Source organism: Sceloporus occidentalis, unplaced genomic scaffold, assembly GCF_023333645.1.
Source record: "Sceloporus occidentalis isolate IW3139 unplaced genomic scaffold, rSceOcc1.0.p SCAF_11, whole genome shotgun sequence".
Classification (NCBI taxonomy): domain Eukaryota; kingdom Metazoa; phylum Chordata; class Lepidosauria; order Squamata; family Phrynosomatidae; genus Sceloporus; species Sceloporus occidentalis.
In genome coordinates, this window is record NW_028316991.1 from 268,795 (window position 1) to 283,408 (window position 14,614).

At 37.0% G+C, this 14,614-nt stretch overlaps 1 protein-coding gene across 5 annotated transcripts in view; it reads right to left on the reverse strand.

The window, feature by feature from the left end:
* The window catches only part of LOC149305396 (RB1-inducible coiled-coil protein 1-like), a 63,553-nt gene extending 50,491 nt beyond the window's left edge, over positions 1 to 13,062 (reverse strand). For all 5 annotated transcript variants that reach the window (XM_089477315.1, XM_089477319.1, XM_089477318.1 and 2 more), the window contains exons 1-5: positions 12,992 to 13,062; positions 9,206 to 9,332; positions 8,771 to 8,941; positions 7,622 to 7,824; positions 6,574 to 6,979 (exon numbers count right to left, since the gene is read on the reverse strand). In XM_089477315.1, coding sequence (XP_089333441.1) covers positions 6,574 to 6,979; positions 7,622 to 7,824; positions 8,771 to 8,941; positions 9,206 to 9,332; positions 12,992 to 13,062 — 978 coding nt within the window. The remainder of the gene's footprint in view (positions 1 to 6,573; positions 6,980 to 7,621; positions 7,825 to 8,770; positions 8,942 to 9,205; positions 9,333 to 12,991) is intronic.
* Positions 13,063 to 14,614: the final 1,552 nt, after the last annotated feature.

Here is a 14,614-nt window from a genome sequence, read left to right on the forward strand (position 1 = left end):
AAATGTGCTGTATTTGGGAAGATACGTTCAAGCTAGTACATTATCCCATATGATGAAGATGCAATATAATCAAAGCAAAAAGGAAGACTGGTTTTATATTAAACAAGAACTTATTGGCACGTCAAATCTAGAATGTATGTTATGGTTGCATTAAGATAAATTGGATGCCTTAAAAAGTGAGATGACTATCTCTATTTAAAGTAGCCTGGACTTCTGGGATAATATTTAAGAAACGTATAGGAATGAAAGATAAAATTCTAATACCATCGCCCTTAGAAGCACTATAGAAGAATATTCCCCAATTGTGCCTTGAAATTGTAAGATAAAGGACATCTCGATTTCTGAAAAAAGAAAATCCTTCACCCAACTCTCTAAAGCAGTGGTCCCCAACCTTTTTGGCAGCAGGAACCGGTTTTGTGGAAGACAATTTTTTCACGGACCGCAGGCAGAGGGGTTTTGGGTTTGATTCAAGTGCATTACATTTATTGTGCATTTTAATTCTATTATTATAAAATTTTAAATCTAATGAAATATATTTGCAACTTCCCCGTTTGTCTTTCCATCCATAAAAAGCACATAACATTGTGCCACTCTGTCCCCCAGATAAGACACACTGCTCCCCTGATGACACTCTGTCTCCTGATTTGCTTTATGCCCCCCAGATATGCTTTATGCTCCCCTAGATATGCCACTCTGCTCCCCCGATATCCTTTATGCCCCACTAGATATGCCACTCTGACCCTCTAACCCATGCACCCCCAGACTCCCTGGTGCCTAGTGGGGGCAGCCTATGTACGTCTGCGCAATGCACGTAGACAACCTCTGCTGCTGCTCGTCAAGTGTCGGCAGCAGTGGAAGTTGTCTGCACTACTAGACCTTGCTACTCTCCCTCCCAATAAAGGAGTCTTGGTCATTCAATGCTTATTAGCCATGAAAATTGTTATCGCTAGGAAATGGAGACAACAGGAGGCAGTTCACATGGAGAATATCATTTATCATCAGATAAATTATCAATGCCAAATGGAGCGAGGTTACTTCCAAGCACAATTGGGAATTCATAAATTCTACAGAATTACAGAATTTGGAAGTCTTGGTTGGGGAAATACTCTACTGTGTGATTACATAGCTTACAATGTAGTTTACAAGGTAGAGAGAATCTAGTTCCACAGTGAGAATGGTGTGCGTGATTGTATATGTTTGAAGGTGTAAGAAGGGATCCAAGGACACTAATGTTTAGTTACCCTGGTTTCTCTTGTCTTTGGTGGTAATGTCTATTTTACAAGATACTAACTGTTGAAAGTAGATATATTTATTAAAATGCTGTAATATTGTAATAAAGAAAAAAAAAACATTTCCTTTTTGATAATGCTTTTAATGCATCAAGCTGCTAATTAGCAATTAGTGGGGGGGTGCGGCCTATATACAGGCCAATACGGTATATATAATAATTTTATAGAAAAATAATATTTACAAATAATTATTAGTAGCCTATATTCGGGGGTTTAGCGCAGGGATGTCGCTCTGGGCGCCGGGTGGGTGTTTTTTTTTTCATTTAGCCCTGCTGCGGATAAGAAGCCGGGTTAGGATCGAGATTCACAGCAGTGCTGCAGGGGACCTGGATCCTATTCTCCGGCAGCCGTGGATGCCTGCGCGATGCGCGTAGACAACCTCCGCTGCCGGCCGGGGCTTCTATGGTGGAGCACTGGCGTGACATAACCTTCCGGTGCTCCACCATAGAAGCCCCGGCGGAAGTGCCGACAGTGAAGGTTGTCTGCACGCATTGCATAGACATCCACCAGCGGGCCCGCTAGACACCAGGGAGTCTGGGGGTGCATTGGTAAGGTGGCACTTCTAGGAAGCAGAGTTGCATATCTGGGGGCATAAAGCATATCAGGGTTTATAAAGCATATTAGGGGCAGAGTGGCATACAGGGGGCAGAGGGGCATATCTAAAAGTAAGGTGCATTATGAATTAAAATGGCTATTGGTTTTCTGTTTGTATATAACATATGCTGACAAACTGATAGACGTGAAAATTTTTAAAATGCATGTATTCCTGTTCATTAGATAAAATACTGTTTTACCATTACACTGTGTATTTTTTCATTAAAATATTTTATTCTTTAAAATAGCACCAAACTTTAAGGGTGCAGCCTATGATCGCCTGTGGCCTATATTCGAGCCAATACGTTATATATAAATATAGGGCTGCAACTAACGATTATTTTAATAATCGATTAGTTGGCCGATTATTTTTTCGATTAATCGGATAAAAAAATGCAATTTTTTATTTAAAATAATGTAATAAAAAACGTACAATTTACACTTTCAGCTCTTTATTGCAATGGCCTCTCGCTATTCACCTTCTTATTTTACTGACATAATAATAAAAGCTACAAGAACCCAAACAGTGTTTCTCAAACAAGGTTTTAATACAAAGTTATTAGCAAATATTAATTCATATGTTAACTATTTTTCATATTTAATAAAAACTGAGAAAAAAGCCTTGTTTATATTTTCTTTTATTTACCAAACTGCCCCCAGTTATGCATATCTGACCCCCAGCTTGCCACTCTGCCCCATATATGCCTTATACCTCTTATATGCCAGAGATTCCACTGTGCCCCCGATATACCTTATACTCCTTATATGCCAGGGATATCCAACTGAGCCCCCTGATATACCTTTTACCCCCAGATATGTCTTATGCCCCCCTGATATGCATTATAACTTCCACTATGCCACTCGCCCCCATTTATGCCTTACACCTCCCTATATGCCACTGTGCACCCTGATATGCCACTCCGCCCCCCATAAATGCCCTGCACCACCCTGAAATTCTCCCTGATTCACCACTCTGCCTCCCCCAGATATGCCACTCTGAAATTCATTATACCCCCCCATACACCACTATAACTCACCCATACACCACTCTGCCTCTTCTCCCTCCCATACATCACTCTGCCTCCTCCCCCCTCCCATACTCCACTCTGCCTCCTCCCCCCTCCCATACTCCACTCTGCCTCCTCCCCCCTCCCATACATCACTCTGCCTCCTCCCCCCTCCCATACTCCACTCTGCCTCCTCCCCCCTCCCATACTCCACTCTGCCTCCTCCCCCCTCCCATACTCCACTCTGCCTCCTGTCAGCAACGGAGGTTCACAAGACACAAGGGAGCCGGGTAGAGAGGCAGAGTGGCGTATGGGAGGGGGAGGAGCCAGAGTGGTGTATGGGAGGGTGGCTCCCATACACCCCTCTGCCTGCTCCCCCTTCCCATACACCACTCTGCCTCTCTCCCGACTCCCTGGTATTTTGTGAACCTCCGTTGCTGACGGGCACTTTCACTGCAGCTTCATAGAAGCCTCAGCGTAAGTAACGGAGGCTGTCTGTGCGATGCAGACCCCACCAGCTGACAGAGAGGATGATCCTCTGCAGGAGACCTTGATTCTCTGTCAGCCGGTGGGGGTCTGCATCGCACAGACAGCCTCCGTTACTGCCCTTCACTTACCCTGAGGCTTCTATGAAGCTGCAGTGAAAGCGCCTGTTAGCAACGGAGGTTCACAAAACACCAGGGAGTCGGGAGAGAGGCAGAGCAGTGTATGGGAGGGGGGAGGAGTCAGAGGGGTGTATGGGAGGGGGGAAAGAGACGGAAGTGAGAGACCGGCCGACAGTGAGGGGAATCCAGGTCTCCTGCAGCGTTGCGGGGATCTGGATTCTAGTGTTATAATCCGATCTCTGTTTGAGGTCGGATTATATAAGGATAAAATCGATAAAAATCGATTTGACTAATCGATAATGAAAATCGTTGACAACGATTTTCATTATTGATTTTATCGATTAGTTGTTTCAGCCCTATATAAATATATAATTTAAAAGTATCTTATAATAGTATCAATAAGTGAAACAAGTATTTGTTCCACTTCAAAAAACATTACGGTTTAACAAATTATCTGCTTCTTGCTTAAATGCACAAAAAATAACTCTGCTTTCAACAGGTATATCCCTATTATGTTATATGAAATTACAAGAAATCAAACTGTATATGTCCATTAACAGAAATCCATTCAATAACATACGGTCCTTTTCTATTCAACATTGGGAAAATAACTTTCTCCTGTTTTTTTCTGTGTTTGTTTTATCTGTCTTCTGGTGCAAAGACAGACAACTTTTTTGGCATTGACAAAAGTTATCATCAAGTGACAAATTAAATATATACACCACCATGTCCTACTTACTAAACATTAAAATGTTCTCAAATTCCAGCACAATCTGGCTTTGATCTACTTAACCCATGATTAAACCATTATGCCAGTCAAAATTTGCATTTGCTAAGGGTAAGTTGTTTACTTACAGTGGAAGAGACACACACAAATTACAGTGTCTTTTTTCAGTCAAATAATGTAACATGAATAAGAAATGACTATTTATGTACATGATGTATACGTCAACTGCCTAACATGTACAAAATACAACACAGTCAAGTTCATCTTAGCATTTTCTAATAAACTCATGCAATTTATGGTTTTTCATTTTCTCCTGCCACAATGATCAATAGATAAAACCAAATAACACAATTTACTTATAAACCAACTTAATTTTTTATAGGACCATTCATACCAGCTTTTATATGTCATTATCTAAAAAGATTTAATTAAAAATCCATTTTGTTTATTTTAAACAACCCACTAAAAAGGCATTTTGGCCCCTGAATTCTGTTAACTATTCCTCCAATGCCCAGACAGTTAGTGTAGATGATATTAAGCTCACTGTTGTTTTGAAAATACATGCCCATTGTTGCTCTGTAAAAGGATGAGAAGAGCAAAAAATACAGTAATATATAATGAACAGTAAAGAAGGAAACCTACTATGACATATTTTTTATAGTTATATATATGGGTCCATCATATCAAGCAATGTATGTCAATTTAAGATGTTTTTCCGTTTGTGTTATTTCTGTGCACGAGTAACCAGATGAGGGCCACTCATTTGGCAGATCCGGTCTTTTAGCCCCATGAAGACCAAGGGTGTTACCTACCCAACAGTGCAGGGCTTAGACAATGAAGTAGTGCCTTCTTTTGAGACCACAGAAAAAAATGTAGCAATTTGTGGAGCTAATATGTAAAAAAATCTATGCTAAAACAAACACTTTTAAAAAAAAAATTATTTCCCTTAAGATTTCCTCCACAGGGTAAGTGGCACTATTGAACAATAACCCTAATGGATGTTCAGAAACATCTCCTTATTATGATAATACCCAACATGAGATCTGTCACTGTGGATCCAGCAACGCTACTTCAAAAAACAACAAACGTATTAATATGTGCTAAGGTGATCCTGACAACTTTTTTTTTGTGAATGTTAATGGGTTTATGTGCTGCCATGGGATTGATACTTGTGGCCATGTGCTGCACAAGTGTAAAAGTGTAGCATGAGGCCATGTATTCAAGTGGCGGGCCACATATATGTAATTTATTGGCAGTTGGCCTTAAGGTGTCAGATCCAATTTAAATATCAAGTCTGGCTCTGTGAATTACATAACAGAACTTTGACCAACAATCACCGTAACACTGGCAGACTAGATGGGTCAAATGGTTCTTATATGACATCAAAGCCTATGTTTTAGCCAAAACACAACAGTAATGTTCGTCATCACAGCTGTATGACGCATAAGTACAGCTTTCCATAGGAGTCAAAAAGAGAAAAGAAAAAGTATACTTCGGTTTAAAGTATGTTCTCAGTTTGGGGAAGGAAAATAAATAAAAAATAATATTATATGGATATTGTCTGTCAATGCTAAACTCAAAATATAACAAGATACAAAGATGTTTAAAAACTGACTAGACAACCAAGGATTACTCACTAAAATTGGAAAACTCAAGAGCACCCAAATATTTTGGCAATTGGTAATGCTTCAGAATCCTATAATGGTTTATTAAAATTGAAAAATTGCTTCTTTTTTAAAGTAAAGGTCAACAAGAATAATCATTATCATTAGTTCAGAATACATTGGGAAATTATTAGGAATAAATAAACCTATGTAGGTACCATTGCCATATACCTGGTCAAACTACACATCCTGAAAACTCTTTCATATATAAGTTTATTATGTATGGCTCCTATACAATCCCTTCCTTTTTACAAAGGGATAATTTATTTTTTTTTTAGTTAAAAAAAAAATATTGATAGAATATATACATGTGGGTGCTTGAACACTGAAAACTTGTAACGTGGTCTACACCATGGCATCCGAATAGCTGTTCAGTGTTAGCTGGAGAAAAGCTTTCTGATGTCCTAAATTAATTGTTTATATTTTTGTAATGCTGGTTTTATAGTAATTTACTGATCTAATTGGCTCATTACATCAGAAAGTGTATTGTTATTTCTATGTCCATACAATACTTTTCAAAACTTATCTTGAGAAGCTCAATATGAGAAATTGTATCATTTGTAATATCATAATCCTATCTGTACTGAAGTTTATTGTTGGACTACCATTAAAATGCTACATAAAATATAAGATACTAATTTACACACTCTGCAAACATCAAATTGTGGATTATTAAAATTTACTTACTCTGCTCATTGAATCAAAACATTTTCTAACCAACGACTCCACGTCATTTGGACGATCCTGTACATTAATCCAGTCCAACAAAGAAACGTTAAAGGAAGGGGGATCTTTTGAACAATCCCGATCCACATATTCCCTATCCTGTGTAGGAGAATGACTGTTTTGTTCATTATCATTGTCCTCTACTTCCTGGGTTGGATGTTCTGTAGACTTAGAAAGTGAGGCAACCATGTCCATATTTTTCAGTTTAGTTTCATCATCACGCTGTATCATTTCTCCTTCATTTCCTGGTTCATCAGAATCTCCTTCCGTCGAGGATATTAGCCTACCTAAACAGATCCTGTAGCTCTGTCGAGTCAGGCACTCTAGCAGCGGAATCTTGGCCATGATAGAGACAGCTGTCCCTAAACTTGAAAGTAAAGGAATCACAAAATATAGTTAGAGATATGTATGTCTTATCAGTTTTCACAAATTTGGCACACAATTGGCATTTTAATATGGTATAAATGTCCTTTTTATGCGTTAAAAAATGATGATTATTCTAGAAATCACATTTCATGCTTGCATTTTTAAAATATAATTCATGTTGAGTAATCCATTATCAGATTTGTGCAGTTCATGGATGTGCTAATTTTATCAATGTGCCTAATAAACAAGTATTTTTATTTTTTTGTCTAGTTTTCTTTATAGGGAACGTCCCCCAGCTAGAGAAGAATGCCTATTAAAATACTCTATGAATTGAAAATATGTATATAAATTACTTTACATCTTATTTCTTTAGTAAAATCATGCGGTATATGTGTGCTAATGTTAAAAACCTAGTTCCATGTCATGTTGTTATTTAAGTGAAATATGATCTGCATACCAGATGTACACCCCAATAAAATCTTATTATGAAGCAAATACACAACATTATTCTATACAACAGAGGCACTGGTGAAATGACTCATATTTTGTATGAAGTTTAATTAACTCCCTAAAATGAAGTTTAAAAGTTATGAAATAAGTGCATGGGTGCCAAATATTCTTTTTTGGCATTACACAAACTTACTTGGTTAGCTTGAGTTTTATGTCATCTATTGACTGTAGATATTTTGAATATGCATTCTCAAACTTTAAAAGAAGCTTTTGGTATGAATGCGTGCAGTCTTCTAAGTTGGCCATAATAGCAGCCCAGCCTTGGTGCTGTAGGTGCTCATCATGCACCAGGCCTTCACAAAAGGAACACAGCTTCTTGGCAATCTCATACATTTCCTGTACAAAAGCATAACAGTACAGGTCACCATGCAAGACAAGCAGGAAAAGTCACAACATTTTGCCATGGCCTTCTCAATTGTGTCATGTGCAGAAGGGAAGATCCACGGTACCCATTACTACTATCCTACTACAACAGCATATCCAGGAAGAATGGCTATAGAAGAAACAGCAAGTACAGTAATAATCTAACAAATGCAGGTATATGGAAAAGCAAAAGAAATATCTATTCTAATATTTGTTTGGTTTCACCTAAAATATTTGTGTTTTCTCTATAGTAGAATGTCTGTGCACATCAGAACTACTTTTACTCAACACTCAACTGCTCACCTCCTCTGGCAACACATTATTTTACAGATATAAAAGTTTAAAATGTGCAGAAATAATAATAATAACAAATATAAAAGATTACCATTAAGATTCTATATTAGTACTAATGTACCCAGCTTAAAAAATGTAGAGAAAAGGCTGATGTGTATTGCTACCATTGTTAAAGGAATCATTTACTTCCCTCGTGGCCCTTTTAAAAAAATAATGCATATCAAAGTACTCTTTAGTGTAACACATCTCCTACACGGAAAGGCGCAAATGCATATGGGATATTCTTTAGAATACCTACAGCATTTGCAAAGGAGACACACATCTACAATATGCATTAAGGTGCATATGATGGCTGGAGTATCCCTTTAAATAACTGCATGAAGAATGAACACAGACTAGATGAATGCTTCCAAAAACACACAGGATGCTTTCCAAAAATGAGATAAATTGCTCTATATTGACTTTTAATATTGTGTTTGTGGAAAAAAACCCAGCACATTGAGCAACAGACAAATCAGAATGTTTTTTTCACAAAACAAGCCTTTGCTACCAAACAGTTGTGGATCTCCCACTGTGGATCTCAAAGCAAAAGGTCTATATTGTACAGAACTTCATGATATCCCACCACAGCAAGCTGCGTTCTTGAGGCCACTGTGTGAAATACAGCAGGCATCATAAGAGATTCCTCCACTTTCAACTCCATTTCATTTTCTGCTGTAAATGTTGTCCTAGGTATGATTGGAGGGCGCTCACAAAGGATCATCTCTTTATTAAAAAGGAAAATTGGATTGGTGTCCTATTGAAGAGAGAAAAATACACATTTATGAACACATGAGCACATTAACACGCAACCACACGAGTGTCTAACTTATGACTCTGCCGTTTCAACATCATAGGATTTAAGTACAACTCATCATCTTTTTATTGTGTATGAGTTATTAGTGAAAGCCATAAAAGGGATATTTTACAGGATGTGATGACTGCCATATTCCTAAAATTAAAGAGGTGATACATATCTTGACCTTGCCACCTAACCAAATACTAAGACAAGGATACTCACGGTACCAGCACTGTAACTACAGACCCTTCTGTCGGGTGCCATACATTCTCCTCCATTAACAACAAGGATTTGGTGGTGAACAGCAATCTTATATTTTGTCTGAATAGCATGTTTAAGATCAGTCACCCTAGGTGAAAAAAAGAAATAGGTTTTGTAAAATATTCAGAATGCACACACTCAATAACATATTCAAAACTCCAGATACCCACACACATTCATATAAAAATCCATATTAAACAGTAATATAAGCAAATATGTAATATTAAAAATACTTAACCAAATCATAATCCTATTATTAAGCATACTTCAGCAATTACAAAAACAAGCAAAATTTACATTAATATTTGCTCTTTATCAAGGGATAAAATCTCAAAGTACTCATTTACGAATGTGACATTTACAAGGAAATCTCTGAGAAAATCATGTACCCTTGAGATTTACGCTATGAAAATTCTTCAGAACAGACACCCACAAAATACTACCAAGTCGACAAGCATGATTATATAGTTTTTAAACTGTGCCTGAGCAATGCTGAAGAACAAAAAGGACAAATACATCCAATATAACAACTAAGCTTTATTAAAAGAGCACATGACTACTGAAAACAAGCAAACAAGAAGAATTACAGAACTACTGTTATTTGCACAATAAACCTGCATGTTAGCGAGGACCTTGAATGTCTGCTAAAATAGCACTGACTAAAATTGGCTATGTTATATGGTGAATTTTGTTAACACTTTTAATGGTTCCACCAATCTGGGCAATGCTGTAATGCAATAGCAAATGCTGCAAAACCCATTTCCACTGAAATCATAATTTAAATAAAAAACAGCAAAATCAGCCTTCACCAGTTTATTATTATTGTTTTATTTATTTAGCACCAACAATCTACGCAGCACTTAATGCAATACATATATCCAAGGGGTAGACGTACAGTGAAGACAAACCGATACATTCGGTGGAGAGAGCCCTGCTCACACGCTTACAATCTTGAGGGAATGGGGTGACAAACATAAGGCACAGAGAAAGGGTGAGAGGTAGTGTGGTGGTTTTATCATTGACAAGGAGTGAGCTTTCAGATGTTTCTTGAGTGTTGGGAGGGTGAATGCTGAAGGTTCGGTGGAAGTAGGTTCCAGAGATATGGGGCAGCCGAGTGAAATCTTGTAGATGGGAAAAGGAAGAGGTGATGAGTGAGGAGGAGAGCCTTAGCCCACGGGAAGGATAGAGTAGGAGAGTATTTGCTTATGAGGGCAGAAATGTATGGAGGGCCTTATATGTTAGTACCAGGATTTTAAATGTTATTTTTCAATGTCCCTCAGTGAAGACTGCAGTCTCTCAATCAGCCCATGGGGAAAGTTTTAATATGGTTACTAAATTCAGTGTACATCAGCTCTGTTCTAAAAAGTAATTCACATGGCTATGGGAGGATACATCAAGACAACAACAAGATGGAGACTCTCAAATACAGCACAATGGAAAAATCATAAAGGTAATTATTAACGGATATGTAAGTGTATTAAAAGATGAGAAATGTATTCTATAGAGATAGAAAAATCATAAAATTAATATCATTGGGTATTTATGAGTTAATTTTTCAATAATTGTTTAATAGCAGTGATCTGACAAACGTGTGTGTGAGTTTCCATGGTAGGGACCAGGTCAAGGTGCCCACAAGCTAATACAAGTTACACAGTAAGTTTCAGTAAGCTTTGCTTAGGGGATTTTTTTTTCTTTTCTTATAAAAAACTTTTTTTTTATTACCATCACCACATAGCCTTAACAAATGCATTCCAATATTTAAAAAATATATATTTGTAATCAACAGGAATGTTGTTTACAGAAACACCAGGGTGTGCATGTGAGATGAGCGGCTGTACAACTAAAAATATAACAGAAATTCCTCCTTTAAGCTACACCCCTTACCAACAACAGGAGGACTGTCCCAGAGAATGTGGAAACACTATATTCTGTTGCTATGTAATCATGTTTAAAAAAAAATAATAAAAAAAAATTACCAGAATATCCCACACAATTTTGAAAATAAACAGTAAGTAATCAGCTTACTTACATGTATTGCATTTTTTTTTTAAATTAACATGCCACTACTAATGGTATAGTAAAGCCAGCCCTCCATTCACTATCATATGGCAAAATTGTCTATGCTTATTCTAATCTGCACCGGGCAAGGGTCTTAGCCATGTCCCATATTTCCAAGATGCATTAGTAAAATAGATATATGTTAGTCTGTTGCTGATGGCTTTCCTCTCTCTTTAAAGGTATTTTATTCTAAATACGCTACTGTTCACAAGTTTCAGATCACTTCTTGTTTGTGAAAGAAAAGCAAATATTGTCAAGTGAAATAACGTCAAATACACAGACGTACAGTGTAGACGTTATTAATGTTGTAGATGGCTATAATAGCTGGAAACGGCTGATTTTTAATGGAATATCTTCATAGGCCTAAACCTATTGCAAGGAGAGCACATAAGGAAAAAAGGTATATATAAAGTAAATCTTTATTACACAATATGATTTAAATACATAAAAAAAAAAAATATATATATATATATATATATATATATAATATAAAAGCATCTCGGCACCAAGACACATATAGGAAGGTACATATGAACAGAGGCACAAGACTACAGGAACTAGGATGGAAATACGCATGTATATGAAGGCACAAATAAGAAACAGAAGCGATAAAGTGAAAAGAACACATGAAATAACATACAGCAATGGTACATCAGTGCTCAAAAGTTACTAACCAAACCTAGAAGAAAGGCTGAAAACAGCAAAAAGCCTGGTAATGAATGGTGCCAAGTCCAAACGTACCAACCCCAACGTACGTTTCGCTACAATGAGCTTCGTCAGGGATTATTTAAATCATATTGTTTAATAAAGATTTACTTTGTATGTACCTTTTTTTCCTTACGTGCTGTCCTTGCAATAGCTTTGGGTGTTTATATATGTACAGTGCACGTACCTCTACCATCATTGGTAGTTTGTTCGTTTTTGGTGATGATAATCTTCATAGGCCTGTTCCAATGGCACGTCGTGCTCGCTAATCCCAGTTTTTCATTTTAAAAGCCTAACCGCTCATTAAGAAACCCTTTTGCTATTATGTTAGTACAACTAGAAATTTCCTGGTTTTCCAAGAAAACAGCTAAGTGGCCCCAAATTTTTGCATGATAGTGTAATTATCTATGATATTTTAATGCACGTGATAAAGAGGTTCCTTTAAATTATTATGGAATGCTACAGAATTGTCATATGCCCCTTTCCCAATCCCTGCTATTTTCCATGCAGGAGATTGTGAGAAAAGCCACAGAGAGGCCAGGAATCATATTGAAAGAGATTTGGTGGTTAGGAGTATACTACTGAACTGAAGCAAGGAGACCATTCCTCAAAAAGTAACATCTAACAGAATGTTTGGCATTGGTCAGTTTTGTGGTCAAGAGAAGACTGAGAATGGAGAATGGATGGAGCAAAATACTGGAAAATACTTCAAGAAAACCTGCTTTAATCCACTAAGAAAGGGAAGCACAAACGAACACCAACATTAAAGTAGCTCAAGAACAAAACGGCGAATTGCTTAGAGTGGCCCAGTCAAATTCCTGATCTTCTATTGTGGAGAAGGGTGGCTATTCCAAATATTAATATGTGAGGGTTAAACACTAATGCAACCAACTTATTTTCTTTTCTACTAGTAAAAGTTGATCATCTTCTTCCGTATATAAGCCTTAGTATAATTGGGATTTTATATATTAATATATTACTTACGTCTGAACTGCAAGCTCTGTGTCGAACGTAAGGGTGGTTCCAGTGTTCACCAGGAAAACATACAACTTCATGATGACAGCCTTAGGTTTCTGTGGTTCTTATTTTAGACTTTGGTGTGCTCATTTAGACACTGTGAAGAAAGGTTAAACAATGTAAATGAACAGGCCTTGGAGGAAAAAATTGACATATTAAATAAGATTAGCAATAGCAAGTACAGTGTAAAAAAACAAACAAAAGCAGTTGAGTGTACCGAGAATAAGCATGCCAATTCTACTCCTGTTGGAGCTTATTTACTCACAGATCATGAACAATTGAGACTAATCTATATGTAAGGGGATCTAAACAGTAATATAACCTGCAAAGGTCCTACCACTACTTTAGAGTTTAAGCAAGTTTTAGTCTACATAAGTGCTAATCTTGGGGGTAATTTGTGTCACAACCACTGGAACTGCAAGAGAGAGCTTGATGCGAAATCAAAATCAGGTTTTACAAATTATTCTCAGGAGGAAAATCCATGGGAAACTCGCACTGCCCAAGTTACGATGAGGTTTCCTCAAACTATACAACTCTTTTAAAGCTTTTACATTAATTCCTTTGGTCCTTGATGGAATAAGAAAAGATACTTTTCTGTTAATTAGTTAACTTTTGGAGCTAGGAGTGGTCACTTTTCTTGACAGGTTTCACCAGGGATAATGGTCAAGATGGTGAAGTTAAAAATATAAATAAAATAACCACACGATCAACAATGTACTCCTCTGTACAGTACAATTTCCAAATATAGCGAATGCTTTGCTAAGAAAGCAGAAGCACTGAAGAGTTACCCGATTAGACTGTGAACCAAGATTAATCCTTTCAAAGTATAAAAACAGAGTTATTACTTGTTAATTTCCAGATCGCCCCACTAAATCTATTAGGACATGCTTCACCAATTAAATATGAATATTGGCTTAAAATGATCTGTGACAGAGATACTTCAAAAGATTTAACTACATTCTCAAAAAGCATGCCAGGTCAGATTCAATAGCAAACAGAGTAGTTTAAGTGAGAAAGAAATGGACATATATTGTTGCATTTGTACACCATGAACAAAGTGCTAACATTAAATATTTTCCCATGAAATCATGTCTTTCACATAACACCCAAGATAATTGGTTTACTGTAAAATGTAAAATTTTAGCTCTGTACTCAGAATTTAAATGTAACATGCAACAGGATGAATCATAAAACCACCAGAAAATGAATTTCATGCCCGAAAACACTTTTATAGTCATAAACACACAGTATTGTTGCTGGTCTCAATACAGAACATTCTCAGTCCTGACTCTATAAACAGTTTTTATATTAAAACAAAAATGCTGCAAGCTAAAACACATTTGTTATTAATTTTTATTCTGCTTTGGTACTAAAAAAAATGTGTGGTCTTGGCATATTGCTATACCCTAAACTACCGCACACATAAGCCTTCCTAAGCTGTGATATCTGTGCCACACTTGGTAATTAAGATCATGCTTCACTTTTGATCTGCCTACTCAGAAAATCCTTCGTCCCATTTTAGACAATTTCCCTATGCCTGATGAATTGACGAATAGCATCCCTTTTCTACTATTGTTTATTTCCATACTT